At 46.8% G+C, this 16013-nt stretch overlaps 3 protein-coding genes across 6 annotated transcripts; 1 reads left to right on the top strand and 2 right to left on the bottom strand.

Moving 5' to 3' along the window:
* Positions 1-529: 529 nt before the first annotated feature.
* dnajb1a (DnaJ heat shock protein family (Hsp40) member B1a) lies at positions 530-3991 on the bottom strand. The gene is made up of 3 exons (XM_029160123.3): positions 3417-3991; positions 2473-3056; positions 530-2392 (listed from the first exon to the last, which is right to left on the bottom strand). Exons 1-3 carry the CDS (start codon positions 3625-3627, stop codon positions 2162-2164), a joined length of 1026 nt encoding a protein of 341 aa, XP_029015956.1. The 5' UTR covers positions 3628-3991; the 3' UTR covers positions 530-2161.
* A 613-nt stretch (positions 3992-4604) lies between these two features.
* Positions 4605-8943, top strand: tecra (trans-2,3-enoyl-CoA reductase a). Of its 3 annotated transcripts, XM_055510657.1 has the most exons (12): positions 4605-5374; positions 5479-5849; positions 6334-6385; positions 6463-6507; positions 6589-6692; positions 7078-7193; positions 7272-7377; positions 7469-7541; positions 7626-7669; positions 7747-7804; positions 7903-7991; positions 8229-8943. In XM_055510657.1, exons 2-12 carry the CDS (start codon positions 5682-5684, stop codon positions 8400-8402), a joined length of 1029 nt encoding a protein of 342 aa, XP_055366632.1. In that variant the 5' UTR covers positions 4605-5374; positions 5479-5681; the 3' UTR covers positions 8403-8943. The 3 variants fall into 3 exon arrangements, with proteins under 3 accessions (XP_055366632.1, XP_029015941.1, XP_029015940.1); XM_029160108.3 differs by lacking the exon at positions 5479-5849; XM_029160107.3 differs by lacking the exon at positions 4605-5374 and having other exon boundaries at positions 5381-5849.
* Positions 8944-9048: 105 nt separating this feature from the next.
* Positions 9049-15465, bottom strand: samd1a (sterile alpha motif domain containing 1a). 2 transcript variants are annotated; one of them, XM_029160099.3, is made up of 7 exons: positions 14893-15465; positions 11960-12305; positions 11631-11773; positions 11475-11535; positions 10801-10882; positions 10404-10518; positions 9049-10253 (listed from the first exon to the last, which is right to left on the bottom strand). In XM_029160099.3, exons 1-7 carry the CDS (start codon positions 15253-15255, stop codon positions 10107-10109), a joined length of 1257 nt encoding a protein of 418 aa, XP_029015932.1. In that variant the 5' UTR covers positions 15256-15465; the 3' UTR covers positions 9049-10106. The 2 variants fall into 2 exon arrangements, with proteins under 2 accessions (XP_029015932.1, XP_029015933.1); XM_029160100.3 differs by having other exon boundaries at positions 11631-11770; positions 14893-15460.
* Positions 15466-16013: the final 548 nt, after the last annotated feature.

Raw genomic sequence — 16013 nt, 5'->3', positions numbered from 1 at the left:
TTAAATGTTTTTTTTAATCTTTTCCCCACGAGTGTTACCAGAGTCAGTGCCGTAGTTGTATATTGCCTTCTGGTGGTCACAGGTCTAACTGCACCTTTTAGCACTTTGGTTTAATAAACTTACCCTGATTTTACAAAAGTGGCAAAAACAAACTCAGGTTTTTTAACTTACTGGTGAACTATAAATGGCTGCAGTGTTAGTGCGCCAAAAAGGTGAAATTGTCCAAACAGACACTACAGATGTTTCTCTTAGCGCTTCTCGTCAAATACTTATGCAAGGTTGTGTACATCCGGATAAGACTTTCACAATAAAGCGAACGGCTGTGGCTATGAACTGTGACCACTAGAGGGCATTAAAATACAAATTTATTCTGCATTTCTGCATCCAGACAGCGTGAGGTCTCTACAAATAAGAAAAAAAAAAAATTTTTGCACACAAGACATATTTTTATAATGTATTTTGCTGGTTCTGTCCAAGGGGACAGAGAGGGTTTTCATAATTTGTCCTCAGTTAACAACACATGTACCAATTTTCTTTTCCAGTTTCTTTAATGTTGTAACATAAATCATCCGCATAGGAAATATTTATTACAAACTTCTATAGTGTCAGTTTAAATGCTTAGTTGTTAAAACTAAAAACCTCTTGAATCTGATCTGTAAGTGTTTGACAACAACATAAACAATCGTTGCTGAACACTGAATTTAAACATTACAGATTTTACACATTTCTACATTCATCTTAAACCACAGTTAAAACTTCAAATTAAAGCAGAGTGAAGCAGTCAACCTCAGACGGACTACTACTAAACTATGAAATCACATTTATTTCCACTGAACTGAACGTGGTCAGATACGGTCAGGTAGAGACTGTTTGGCATATAAACAATAATCAAACCAAGTTTGATTCTTAAGTTTTTCGTCGGCACCACATGTAGGGAGCCATATCTGCGTCTACACACTAGCACTCATATTCATACATATGTATGTATAAATACGTGCATATATACAAATATAATTATTTGGCCCAAAATCTAAAATAATTTACAAGGTAAAGTGTGCACTTCAGTATAAGCACAGTCCAATAAAAGTAATGTAGTATATTGCTAAAGGTATTAAGCCTTTATGGTGCATCAACCTGACCAGTTTTTTCTATTCTTTGTTCCTTCTTTACCATTTCAACTTCCCATTTTCTAGTCAGACAGATGTTTGTGTGCAAGTTGGACACCAGAAGGAATTATTTTACCTTCATGGTAAAACAAACAGTATGTGAACCATTATGAATGTTTTAGAAGCCAACTCCAGTATAAAATGCTATTTGAAGACACGTCAGGCTATTTCCAGTACCTACACTGTGAGACTGGGTATCATGTTGAATCTTATTTCAAGCAAGTGGACTTTGAAAATTCTTAACAATTTAAACAAATTAGAAAGATGAGACAGTTGGCTTTTCAAAGCAGGTAAATGCCAATTCAATTGTCCTAATGCGAGTAAGAAGATGATGTTTAAAGTCTGCCTTGTGCTCATTGGGGCCCATTGTACGGTTAAATAACTAACTTGATATAACTGGACATGTTCAGCCACCATTCATTTAGGCTTGTGTGTATTTAAACTTTGCTGTTTGAAACACTAAGCCCTGAAAAATAGCCCAACCTTTAGTAGGACACAGACTAATGAAACTATATTTAATGCTCATCTGTCACATCGTCAAACATGAATCTGTTTAATAGGGTGGGAGTTAGTGCTAATACCACTAATTTTGAGTCTAGAAGCCACACTGTACTGAGGTACCATGTCCAGCTAGATGATGTCGGTACACCATCTCTGCTCCAGTGGTATATAATATATAGTCCATTACCTGGCTGTGCATTACCTGGACACTGTCCCAAAAAATGCTATTGTTCAAACCAAACTCTCACTTACTAAAGTTAACTTTGAAGTATCTGACAGGTTAACATACTTAGTTCATACGCATGCACGTGTGTTTTCCTGGTGAAGGACAGTCCACTGTCCTGTCGGTTTTCAGGTCTTGTGTGTCGTGGAACCCTCTTGGAATCAAATTGCCCCAGGGCCTGACTCATCCAGGCCAAATGTGAGTGTACACAGGGCGGTGTGTACTGGAAATGTGAACTTCTTGGAATTTTGGGCAAATGAATGACTCCAGGTCAAGGCGGAAGAATCTCCTTCAGTGCGTCGCGTGTGTTTTGGCCCAGCTTCTCTGGGAACTTAATGGTGAAGTCTAAGATCATGTCACCTCTCTTCTCAGGCCACTTGGACAGTGGCAGCCCTTCGCCAATGATACGTTTCTTCATGCCAGGTTTGACAACGTCTCTGGAGGTTACTGTTATGGTCCGGCCATCCAGTGTTGGGGCACTGACTGTGCATCCACACAAAGCCTGAAGATAGACAGGAAGAGAATGTAAATGATTTACATTCAATAATATGAGCAAGGGCAATGATATGAGCATTCACTTACTTCTCTGAGTGATATTTTTGTAGGATAAACTATATCTGATCCCTCTCTTTTGAACACGGGGTGAGGCTTGTCTTTAACCACAAACACCACGTCTGCTGGAATGTTGGTGGGAGTTTCGTCTCCCTCTTTGGGAAACGTGATCTTTGTCCCCTCTTTCCAGCCGCGTTTGATGTCCACTGTTAAAATCTTGTCCTCGCTTCGCATGGTGCAGCCGTCCGGGTTCAGTCTCTTGCGGGAAATCTTCATCTTTTTGGTGCAGCCCGAGAAAACTTCCTCGAGACTCACCTTCAGCTCGTGCACCACACACGGGTCTTTCTTCTTCTCGTGAGGTCTATGCGGCCCCCCGGGGTGGGATTTAAAGGACCTGTGGAAGCCGCCAAAGCCTCCCATTCCACCCATGCCAAAGGGTGCAAACGGGTCATTGATGTCCATGTCATCGGCCCCGTTCTGAGAGAAGAAATGATCGAATGGGCTTCGGCCGCCGAAGAACTCGGCAAACATTGCATGGGGGTCTCCATGGAAGGTATAGTTGTAGTTTGGACCACTAGGTCCTTCATCTCCAGGACCTGCTGACCCTTTTAATCCTAAAAAAAGAAAAAGACATTGAAAAACATCACAACTTCAACTCCATCCATTCAAGGAACCAAGTGGCAGCATCTACTTTCTGCCTTTTCTACATAGTATTTTATCCCTGCAAACTCGAGTTTGTGTGTTGGTCAAGCTGATTCAGAGCAGGACCTTAACAAACACCAGGAGGTGATTTTCTCATGTTCTTTCCAGGAAGTTCTGCTGCTGCACCTATTGTGCTCACACCAGTGAATAAAATCAAGCCCTGCCGCATTAACAGGACGCATGCATTCATCAGCTCTCTCTATGGAAAAACAACATGACCGGAGCCACTAATCATAACGTCAATCTGAATAGCAGAGACACGCTCCACCTACCTTCTTCCCCAAAGCGATCATAAATGTCCTTCTTCTTGGCGTCACTGAGGACGTCATAGGCTTCAGCGATCTCCTTGAATTTATCTTCTGCACCTGGAGACTTGTTCTTGTCGGGGTGAAAGCGCAGGGCCTGTTTTCTGTACGCCTTCTTTATCGCATCTTCGGACGCGCCTCTGCCTATTCCCAGCACTTTGTAGTAATCTTTACCCATCACAGTGACCGGTCAGTTCCTCGTCCGCGTCACAAGAGCATCGCACCAGATGCTTGAGTGTCAGTGTCAGTGTCAGAATCACCCACTCACTCACTCACTCACTCACTCACTCACAAACACACACTCACCGCTCGACCTGCGTGCGGTCAGCTGTCACCGCTGTGGACAAACTAGCTGCCTAGTTAGCTAACTCCGTCTAACTTAAAGGCTAACTAGTTTCCTTCACGTGTCACAACCGGGAGGCAGCTCTCACTCTACAAAACGACGAGAAGAAAATGTCGTTCAAGCCAAATCACAAGAAATAAAACTAGTTTTCCGCACGACCGTTCGCGTATTACCGCCAAGCTGGAGGAAACTTCTGGAAGAGGCTGGTGCAGCTGATTACTGTCTTTACCGCCGCGAGAGCGTTCACCCCCGACGACTTCCGGCTTCGCTTCAACTGGGACGCGCATCCAAACAGTGGCCAGATCTACTTTTAGGTTAAAACCACAAAACGCTTTTACGTATGTTAGCATACGTAAAATTCTTACGTAACGCAAACATCTCTGAATGGCTTTAAAGAAAATCAAACGATATTCGTTTTGTTTTGTAAACTGTGCTGGATGTTTTGGTCGCTGTTTTAGCGCCCCCTAGAGGGGGCATAAACCAAATGACGTTCAAAATGCAGAAATTGGCCGTTTCCTTACTCTAGAAAGTTACACGTGTTGTTTGGCGCCACAGATGACGTCAGTTGACGTGACATCACGTATTTTTAATCAGATCGACTGGCTCCAATGTTTACGATGTTACAGCAAACGTTTTCGTTGCTTTATTTTTTTTTTCTTTACCAGAAATACATTAAAACGTTTGATCTTATGTTCCTTTTTTCTGTTGTTGTATTTATGGTATATACGATATTTCTATGTCAACAAACACAGAACTATTTAAGATAGCTGTTTTGAATTACTGCATTGTTGGTTCGTTTTTATCCGCCCTAGATCAAATGGTGCTGGAGTACAAGAAGGAGGAAGAGATAGTGAGGGAAACCACTAATATGAATCCTCGGAATGGGATTCAGGCTTAGGCAACAAAGGTGTGTGGGGGTCAGCATGCAGCAAGTGTTAATATTATAGGGTGCCCACACTTCCAAGTGTGTTGTAATGTTCCTTTAAAAAAAGGTATCTGTCAGCAGGTTTTCAGACATTTTCTGTGGATTTCTGGAAATAATTTTAGTCATTAGCAGATTTGTCCTAATACAAACCCAAAATGATGCTGGGATGTAAACAGTCCCACCTCGGCCTGCTGCTGTTTGGGACTAGTTATAAATAGACCACAGAGCGCAGAGCCAGTTGGGCAAAGCGCCACAAACCCATCTCTGATTTTCTCCCAAACATCATTCTCTACACTCTGCTCTCCCCACAGCCCCCCCTTGAAGCAATTTTTGTACGACGCCGAGCACCACACTCAAATATTACCGCGCTCGCTGTGGTCCGGCAGAGAAGAAGCACCAGGTGTTTATGGCGACCTGTGCAGCCGAGCAGAGATGTGTCTTACAGGTCTAATGTGAGCACACTGGCATCTGACACTGGGCCGGGCTGCATGCGGCGTCCCAAGGTTAGCAAGTGGGGGGCAGAGCAAATCAGGCAACTTATATTTAGCCTTGCAAATGGTGAGCTGTGGATTATGTCTTCGGGGGCTCCGGTTTCGTCTTCAGTGCGTTTCGCAGCACGAAGGGGGGGCCGTGGATCTCGATGAGGCTGCCGTTCAGGTGAGAGGCCCATTTTCTTCCCGTTTTCACGCCAGCGCTTCATCTGGTCCCCATCGTGACTTTGTTTCACACTCACTCGCATGCACCGTTGTTCATGCTCACAGTGCGTCTGGGGCTGAAAGCCAATCACACATTTCCATATAGTCTTCTTGTGGAGGTGGAGGGCTATTCTGAGAGTCAGAAAGACACCCAAGAAGACCCACTCGAGCTTGACAGACACTTCAGCTGGAAGTTACTACACATATCTGAGAGAGACATATCGCAGATTGTGTTTTTGGGCTATTGAGGTTTGGGATCAAACATTGCCATGGATATACTCGCATTAGAGGCGAAGAACGTGAACGGAGCAGAGCCTGAGAAGAAATCTGCACCGAGGCCAAAACCAAAAGCCCCTAAAAAGGCCAAAAGGATTGTGTATTTTGAAGTGGAGATCGTGGACTTAAAGACCAAGGAGAAGCTTTTGCTGCTGGATAAGGTCAGTGATTGCACAAAGGTTCTGATTACGCTCCCATTTCACCCTGACTAAAGTGAATTTGAAAGGCGGATAACACTTTGATTAGTTAGTGCCCACATTTTGTTCACAGGCGAGATCTGCTTTAAATGCTTCGCGTGGCTTAGATTTTCAGATCAATTACTGCAGTTTATCACCTCCCAGGGATTTCCGTTTAATGTTTCATGATTCCAGCATCTTGCGTCGGTGCTAAAAGTAGCGTGAGCACACGCTGCACTTACTTTGCAACGAAGTCATCTCTGTTTGAGCTCAAGAACTAAGGACTGGGCCCATTCTAAAGCGGATGAGCTGCTGTACAGTCCAGATATTATCAATTGCAGGAGAACCTTCTCCTCATCTGACTAAAGAAATTCTGTTGATCATGTTTTTATTGGCAATAATATTAACTTTGTAAATTTAAGTTGCCAATAATGATCTTCTGTAGTTTATTTTTAACTGTTGATTTCAGGTGGAGCCAACTGCAACTATTCTGGACATCAAGTCATTGTTTCACAAATCGTGTAAGTGAATGCAAGCACATTGTTTTCCATTTCTATTTGCTCGGGTGCACGTGACGAACCCAAATCTGTTTTGGCAGATCCAAAATGGTATCCAGCGAGACAGTCCCTGCGTTTGGACTCGAGTACGTGCCCTGTTCCCATACGCTCTGCATATGTCAGACTCTGAATGCTGTAGGAATTCATTGGCGTCTTCTGTTCCTCAGAGGCCAAGAGTCTCAGGGACGAGGACGTGCTGCAGACGCTTCCTGTGGGAACCACGGCCAGCTTTTACTTCAGTGACCTGGGTCCTCAGCTCACATGGGGAACCGTGAGTCCACCTAGAACCATCCGGTCGCGAACGAGTCAATAAACGCTTGCTGAGTTTAGACTCTGATGACTGATTTTGCAGTCTGCTCGCTCTTTTCAAGACTTTTGCCCGCTTGATTTGCTGAAACAAATCCAGAAGGTGAATCGTTCGTTCTCTCGCCTCCTGCTCCACTTGCCCTCTGTCCCGGGACATCTAATCTCATGGCCCCATTTCTCTCCGAGGCGTTTATCCCTGGACTAACACGCGCTTGCCTGTGCCCACCGGGCTTCAGATCAATGAGTGCGTCCCCGCGTGACCCATTCGCTCCGTGGCCTCACCTTGAATGAGGTCGCGGTTGAGCATCAAGGTAAATACAAAATACAACCCGGTCTCTGCCCCCCTTCAGGTCTTCCTCACAGAGTGCGTCGGGCCCCTCATCATCTACCTGATGTTCTACTTCCGCCTGCCCTTCATCTACGCCCCCAAATACGACTTCACCAGCAGCAAGCACTGGGTGGTACAGTGAGTGTCGGCCGCCTGTGTTTGCCCCCGCAGCAGCGTCCCAACCCGGGTTTGACTGTGCGCGTTGTCCCCTTGCAGCTTGGCCTGCATGTGTCACTCCTTCCACTACATCAAGAGGATTCTGGAGACGCTCTTCGTGCACCGCATCTCCCACGGGACCATGCCGCTCCGAAACATATTTAAGGTGAGCGACCTTTCGGACGCGATGTGCACTCGTGATGCTCCGAGGCGAAAGCTCGTCCTGACGGCGTGACTAAAACCACTTTCTACTCCAGAACTGTGGCTTCTACTGGTGCTCGGCGGCCTGGATGGCGTATTACATCAACCACCCTCTCTACACGACACCCTGTGAGTACTCAGCACCCAGAGCCTCCTTCACAGCCGACTTGTATCTAACCTGTGTCCATTTCTCTCTCTGTAACACACTGGCAGCTTATGGGCAGCAGCAGGTGAATATAGGCCTTTACGTTTTTCTGGTAAGTTTGAAGCTCTTTTCTATACATCAGTATAGAAATGTTCCAAGTATGTAATCTATACCTTAATATTCCCTCAGGTCTGTCAAGTGGGGAACTTTTCGATTCACATTGCACTCCGGAACCTCAAAACTACAGGTAACGAATCCTGTACTGTGGCGAATTACTTTAACTGGGTCATGTGTTTTACTTTTCCACCACTAAGCCATATGTTATTGTGTTTGGCGTCACCTCAGGGGCAAAAGCCAAGAAGATTCCTTACCCCACGAAAAACCCCTTCACGTGGATTTTCTGGCTGGTGTCTTGTCCAAATTACACATATGAGGTAATGGATCAGTTCAACGCAAACTGCACTAGAACATCTGTTCATTAAGCATCACTATGTGATACCTACTACTGCTTTGTGACGCGGTTATGACACACCTGTGCTGCCACCTACTGGTGAGAACCAACGCTTGACTCATCTCATGATACTGTGTGTGTGTGTGTGTGTGTGTGTGTGTGTGTGTGTGTGTGTGTGTGTGTGTGTGTGTGTGTGTGTGTGTGAACCTCTTGCTCACAGCTGGGCTCCTGGATCGGCTTCACAGTGATGACCCAGTGTGTGCCGGTGGCTTTCTTTACTCTCGTGGCCTTCGTCCAGATGACTGTGTGGGCCAAAGGCAAACACCGCAGCTACTTAAAGGAGTTCAGAGATTACCCGACCCTGCGCTCCTCCATACTCCCCTTCATCCTGTAGGAAGTGGCAGAGACAACAAGATGCACCTAACTCATCTCTGACTGGGTCTTATTTCAGCCCCCCCCCCCCCAATCCAGACATCAGGCCGTGTGTGCAGATTCATTTTGGTCATGCAGACTTTATGTAACATCTTACACGTCACTAGATATGTGAGGGGGGCAGTTACAGTCACTCTCAGTGTTGGACTGTTACAGAAAAGAGACCTTCGTGATTACAGTAAAGTCTTAATTTAATGTTGTATGAGGAAAAAATTAAAACGTGTTATTTTGCTATTTGTTGTTAAAATGTTTAGTTACATTATCTCCATAGCTTTTAGCAGCTCAATCAGTGAGAGATGAGAAACAGAGAAGCTGATCCTCATCATCAAACCTCAGCCTGGAGCTGTGCGGCCTCACGCGTCTCTGATCCCGGTGACCTCAAACCTGGCTAGCCACTAGATCTGCTTTGCAACTCGTATGCACGTGTCGTGAGCCATCCACTTTTTCATCTGTACATCCTGTGTCTCTCTCTGATTTGAAATAAAAAAAGGTCACAGTGTGAACACTTAAGGTATTCAGCTGAAAAAGACCAAGCGTGAATCACCGAACCATTAACATCCTGTGCACCGTCAACCGTCGTCACTGCAGTGTGCATCACAAACAACAACTGCAGGGAGAGACACGAGCTTTATTTGTGGCCCTGGAAGAAGACAGTGTTACAGATGAGAAGGGAGATACACTGGAGATGTAGACTACATCGCAATGGAATGTTACAATTCAAGTGGCTGGTTTAGAGCAAAACACAAAGTGACACTGGACACGTATGGGAATGGTAACATAAAATATTGCATTTGATCCAAGTATTTGCTCTGTAAACAGGCATGAAGCAGCTGTATTGAATTTAAAACAATACACACAGTTTTACAATTACAATTCTCACGATTTTTTACTATTTTTGTTTATATATATAAAAGAAACGCATATTCTCTCACCTCGTCTTTCTGCATTTGCTCCCACAAATGTATTGACTTAAGTCGGACCACAGTCATTTATAAATCAGACGTAGAACATCCAATGCCTTTTCAGCAATTTGTAGAATATTATACTGGTTATTTCTCAGTGATACAGAGACATGGAAAACACGACCCAAGATCAGCAGCTACTGGTGGCATGAAGGGTCAAAAATGAGGCTCTGCTGACTTTTGATCTAGATACATCGTTGGGCTGACTTCCTCAGCAATTTGATGACATTTAAACGAACTGGGACATTAACAGATGAGCTTTGTATCAATTAAATTGATTAACAGAAGGTACTGTAATAGATACAGGGAGGACACAAATTTCAGAACCACAACAAACAAAATGGTGACATTGGGTGCATTAACTCATAAAGCGGTCCACTTGGTCCAAGGCTGAGTCCGCCTCACCGGCTGCATCACCGGCTGCTCCGCTGTTTTAAGAAACTCGGAACAAAGCAGTAGACCTCCTTGACGGCGTGGTCACACGGGTGAAACAAAAAACCAAAGACCATAATGAGAGGTAGGATGACTTTCTGTCAGTTTCTGGTCGTTCTCACAGTGAAAGTTAATTCCACCGCAGCCTTTCACCCTCCACTCACCCTCGATATAGTCTGTATATGAAGGTGGGCGGCGGGATCCAGATGGGAGGGGGTACTGCATGCATGTTTGGGTCAATGCAGCATTGTCTGTCATATGAACCGGACCCCTCAGATGTCTTCACATTCCAAGAAGTGGGTCCTCTGCAGCACCTTGACATGGCGCTCGTAGATTTTGAGGGCTGGACCGAGTCGGATGGACAAACCTGTCAACACATCGCTGCGTTGCATTAAGAGAAGGGACTTCCCATCAATTTCCTGTATTGAATAGAAAACAAATATTTTACATAAACCCTGGTTGCATTCACAACATTTGGACATGCAACACAGCACATGTTAACTGTCTCTGGAACGCAGGCTGGCTTTGGGGCTCACAGCGCCCCCTATGGCGAGTCCGTGCGCGCTCACCTGTGCTCGGAAAGCCACGGCCTGCTCCGGAAAACCTGCAGCTGAGAAGTAACTGGCCACGTCTGCCACCGTCCACTGCAGCAGGTTCTGGCTCATGTTCTCCTTTGTCACAGAGCTGAAGGAAATTCAGATGAGAAAGAATCAGACACAGTCGCCACAGTGTGACTTTTCATCAGTGGGTGATTTCTCTCTATTATTATCTGTCCTACTTGAAATGACCTTGTGTTAACTGTAATTATTTTAAGCAGAATGATGTGAATTTCTTAGTCTGGACTAGAACTGAAAGGTAAAGGTTCCTAAAAGTCTACTCAACTACCGTGGGTGGAGGAACAGGATATGAATTGAGAAATTTGCTAGAGTGCATCACTATAAGGGAACGTAATAGCAGGACACTCACACTTCATCACCTTTACCACCATTCAGGATGCTGTCTTCAGATGCTGTAAAGGGCAATACGTCCATCTTCTTCTTAAATGTGCCTGTGGGCAATAATACAAAAAAATTAAAACAATGTATTTATACAATGTATTCATATTTTAACACATCTACTTTCTTGACATGCTGCAAAACACATGACAAATAAACAGAGCAACAAAAACTTAATAGAATCTCAACACAACTAAGGCTTTACATGGTTTCTCCAAATTCAATAAGACATAACTAAACCTAAAATGGTGCATAAACTATCACATATTACATTTTCTGAATTCAGGCATCTAAACTATGTCTAAGCTTTACATGGTCACTTTATTAAACATCGATGTGCTGAACGGGAATCACTTCATCTGTTTCAGTCATATTGTTTTGCACCGTGACAGCCCGCTGTGGTTTATCGTGCAGTGTTGTGCAATAGCAGTACAGTGCTGACTTTTACAGTCAAAGTGAAAACAGCCTAAATGGAAGGTAGATCGACAAGCGTGTGAGGCTTTCAGAACACTGAGGAAACCACAAGTGGGAAAAGCCACATAACAACATATGATTTTGAAGCTCTCATTGGTCAATTTGAGCGAGCAAGTAGTGATCAGCTGTTGCAAGAGTAGTAGGTTTAAATGGAAGTCTATGTAAACTCACAGTTGTCGAGCGTCAAAGACAGCGCCTGTGGGGGTCCATCGGATACAGTTTTTGTCTCATCCTGGAAACGAAGCAAAGCAGAAACATGGAAGCGTCAGGTGGGGAGAGATCTACGAAGCAGGAGATACACAGTCACCAAAGAAACGGGCCAATTACCAGGCGTGAGGCATAGTCCGGTACCAGCTGGTCAGATGAAAGGCCCATGTCTTCCATCTTGTCTCCTTCTTCTTTCTTCACATTATTGTTTAAAACATCAGGGCTGGCGGTTGAAGAGTTGATGGCTGGCTTCACGGCTGCTGCTGACACAGAACAGCCCGTCAACATTACTACATCTTCAGGTGCATCTCTACTACCAACTACGGTCTCACAATAGTTAACGGTGACAGTAGTTAAAAAAGTACTAAATAATTCACAACCTAAACTGGAACTAAAACAATATTAAACTGTGTCGGTGCATAACGGACGGCATGTATCAGTGGGAATACCTTTGTCTCGCTGCATTCCTGGGAGCTGGCACTCTGCTGGGCAGACAGCCGATTCATAAGCCCAGTCATTGTGTGGGAGGGCCCTGGGGCTGGACGGGGGCAAGGAGCTGGGCCTCTCACCACCAGTCTTCTGGAAAGGGACACAGTCCAGCCCCGAGCTGGGGCCTGACCCAGGTCGGGTACCGGAGGGGGAGCAGGGGGCAGAGGCGGCTCGCACAGGAGCACAGAGCACACCCGCATCTTCGTTTGTGCGGTCGGCCGAGGGTGCGTCCTGCCTGTCCCTGCTCTCGTCAGTCCCGTCCTCGTCTGCATTGCTATCTGTGTCCATAGTCACGGAGTTGTCAGCCTGCAAAACACAAGCACACCCATAACATGTCATTTCCACCGTCCTATGTTATAATCGGACTCATTTCTCAAATGATGTATCACGTTTAATTAGATGCGTGCACATTTAAAGAAACATGGCTTACACCAAGTGTGGGCTATTATTTTTTTAAGGCACAATGTGGAGTGGGCGAGAAAAAGCGTCCGTTCAGTGGGTGACAAGCTGCCATAAACATCCAGGCGCGTCATCTGACAGCAACTAGGACTGTGTTCATGATGGACTGCTAATTGCAGGCTGGAGGTGTCACATGCGAACGCGCGCATCCAGATGTCGTAATGTGACCGCTGTGGTGCTAAATTGTTGTCTTTGAACGCAACGGTGCCTCTCGGCGCTGCAGTGCTTCGCTCCGCAGACAATCGAAGCCCCGCCGCCAGAACTGTTTCCGCGCAAATAGGCATTAGTGGATATGCTAATGCTATCCGGCTGCTTACAAGTAGTTTTCACGTACGCACTCGTTCTTTGGCTAGGGAGGGGGGTTGTGTCGACGGCGCCCCGAGTGAAAAATTACCTTGTGTGCGACTGCGTGTCCAAGACCGAGCAGTCAGGCACAAGCGCGCACTGAGCCCGCCCCGCTCCTGTGCGAAGAGCCGCTTATGGCATTCACCCACCTACTGCATTTCACATAACTTTCACCCAGACGCCGTCACAAAAACACGATGCCCCGTGGGTCTCAATACAGCGTGATTTTCATTCCGGCTCGTGAGCACGGCGAAATGCACGGCGCGTCCGCTTCTCCCGAGGCCCGTTTAATCATTTTTAACACACTGGAGTACGGAAAGGGCCGATGGGAGGCGTTTTGTGGTTTTTTCCACACAAATATTCCCCAAAGTGCGCATGGAGTTGGAGAGCCGCGGCGGCGACCTCGCCATTGTGTCCGTCGGTCTTTAAAGGAGCGCTCCCCGGGCCGAGCCGCGGCAGCGCGGAGCGGAGATAACCCGGAGCTTTAACTCGACGAGCTGATCAACGCAGCGCCGGGATCCCGGCGATCACCGGCCGCCTCGGTTACTGTCCGCTCTCACTTTACACGGGGCCGACGATTTACAGCAAAAAAAAAAAAAAAAAAGAAAAAGCGACGGAACCGAAAGGAGTAACGCACATGAATCCGTTATCGGACACGTCACTGTAGACATTTGACCCAGGCGTTCTAGTAACACCTGGATAACATGCACCGACAATCGGCGCCTTCAAAGTACTGGAGCTTTCGCTTTTACGGCGACAAATACGCCGTTCAGAGAGCAAAGTCAATTTGATCGCAGCTTAACCCAAATCGGACAGGCGCATCCGCCATCTAGCGCCGGACGAACAGTTTGCGGTGGCTTTACGTTAGTTCAGGTCTCACGTTGCCATTGGCTTCTGGGCTTTCTTCCCGGCGCAATGCCGTGGCTCGGTTTTAAATGCACCCGTAGGATCACGGACACACAAAGAGGGGAAGCGCAACTGCGATACGGGACAGTCGAGGCCACAACAACAGCCAGCGCCGAGCGTGAGACGTGACCGGGCTTGGCTGCGTGTCCGACAATGGATCCATAGGTTCGACTTTATGCACTGCGTTGGCAATCGTCCATCGCTCGCAAAGCAGACGCATTTTGCACAAATGGCCCGGCTCCGTGTCTATTGGAAGTACTTTTGCGTCGAGAACCGCGGATTTCACGTGTGTTTACGGGACAAAACCTAGTGATGTGCTTATTTTAAAGTGGAGACGGGAGGGGTAAAATCCCGTCGTGGAGACAGAACGTGTCTGCACATGACTCTGGTGACATTAGGCGTTTAGCCTCGCACGGTCGCCCTCGGCTGTTCTACAACAACACACAAACAAATAAATTAAAATGAACAACCCAACAATGTCCCAACGTCCCCCCATCAAGCCCCTACATCCGCGGTGTTGGACTTTTTTCCTTCACCCACTCCCACATTGACAAGTCACTGAGAAATCAAGCCGGCAGTTCCACCTGACGCTTTCAAAGTAAAAGTATAACCGTCGGGCGCGTGCAACGACGCCATTATTTTTTAAATGACATTTGCTCAATTTCCGCTGCTGGTTTCGCCGTTTCTCGCTAGCTTCACACAGCCCCCCCTCCCTTTCGCTCAACGCCGAGTTTGGGCTTGAAACGCGCTTTCTGCCGCTGATAATGGAGGCTCGGTCGAGCTGTTGCGGACGGTGCAACTTTTGCCGTCTTGTGTTTGCCGGGCCGCGCGTCGTGCGTTTAGAACGCGTTCGCGCCGGGGCCGGGTGGAACGCGCCGCGCTGCCCACACGCGCACCTTCTGTTGTGTGCGGTTTTTTTTTTTTTTTTTTTTCCCTCCCCACCTCGGCGGCGCTCGCGCGAGGTCCAACCACCGCTCCCCGTCTGCGGCAGTTTTGGGTGCACTTGCAAATCACTCCCCTCACCTCACCACTCCCCGCGCGCGCACGAAAGCACGTTCAATTCCCCAAACTACCCCGTGTCCGTGCCTCGTCTCGGCTCCCCACCTGTTAATGTCCTATAATACCCCATGACAACGAGATGCGAGCCGCTGAAACGTGCCGCCTAGCATCAGGCTCAACATACCTCCAGATCCTCGTCGTCCTGGTCAGCGGGACCCAGCGCGCTGTCCCCGTTGCTCAAGTCGGAATGACTGGCTTCTTCCACAGCGCTCCTTCGCGCAGCCATCGCTAACGTTACATCGTCCTTCTTTCTGCTTCTCCTCTGAACCTTGGCGGCATTTCGGTATGAAATCGAGCCCTTGTAGTTAACTTTCAGCACGGTTTGCTCTTGAATCAGTTTTTCCAGTTCTGCGCAGGTTCGGTCGGGCTCGGACCCGTGTCGTCTCCGGACCATCCGGCAAATCCTCTCCAAGTCCGGCCGGGCTTTCCGCGACCGCAGCGAGTCGATAGTGTCCAAGATCCACTCGCGGTACTTGGATTCAGACATGTTGTCGCCCGGTCGCTTCGCGGCTTGTTTTTTTTTTCTTTTCACCCACCTTGGTGCGTCAACCTTCTGCGTTACACACGGTGTTTTTCGCGAGCCGCGGTCCGAGCCCAACTGAGAAGCGGAAACCTCGCCGAACGCCTCCTGCGTTTGCGTGTGCGCTTAAGGTGGCGCGAGGGAGTTGCGGCGAAAAGTTTCACTCGAGAGGGCTTTTAAGGTGGAATTGGCACTCCCGCACAGGGGCTCGAGCGCGCACACTCGGCGGCCCACGTGCGCCCTACGAAACCAATTCCAGGGGGTTATAAAACGTGTTTAACTGAAACGGTTAAAACTGGAATTGAGTGTTAATACAACTTCCGACATTTAGACGCCACGTTGTGTTTTATGCATAGATTCAGAGTAAATAACTATCGCTGCCAGTTCAAAATAAAGGATTATAATAAAGAAATACTTGGTCAGAAACAATAACGCCACTTTCGCCATTTTGACTCTGATTGTGTTAATAATAGTTTGGACTGGTGTGCGTTCCTTCACTGGAGATGCTTGGTTTTTACTGCAGCTCCCTCCAGTTCCTGTTTGTTTTGGGGTGTTTGCGTTCAGTGAGTGAACTGCATACTCAGCTGGATTAAGATTAGATCACCATTTATGGGAAGTGCAGAATATTCTGTTTTTTCAAATGGACAGTGTAGTTTTTTTACACAGGCTGATTTAGAACAGATAATATGGCCTTAATAACATCACAACTCAGGTGTATTGCCATT

The sequence above is a fragment of the Betta splendens genome, chromosome 8 (genome assembly GCF_900634795.4).
Source record: "Betta splendens chromosome 8, fBetSpl5.4, whole genome shotgun sequence".
NCBI classification, from domain to species: Eukaryota; Metazoa; Chordata; class Actinopteri; order Anabantiformes; family Osphronemidae; genus Betta; species Betta splendens.
This window is presented reverse-complemented; position numbering and strand designations above follow the sequence as displayed.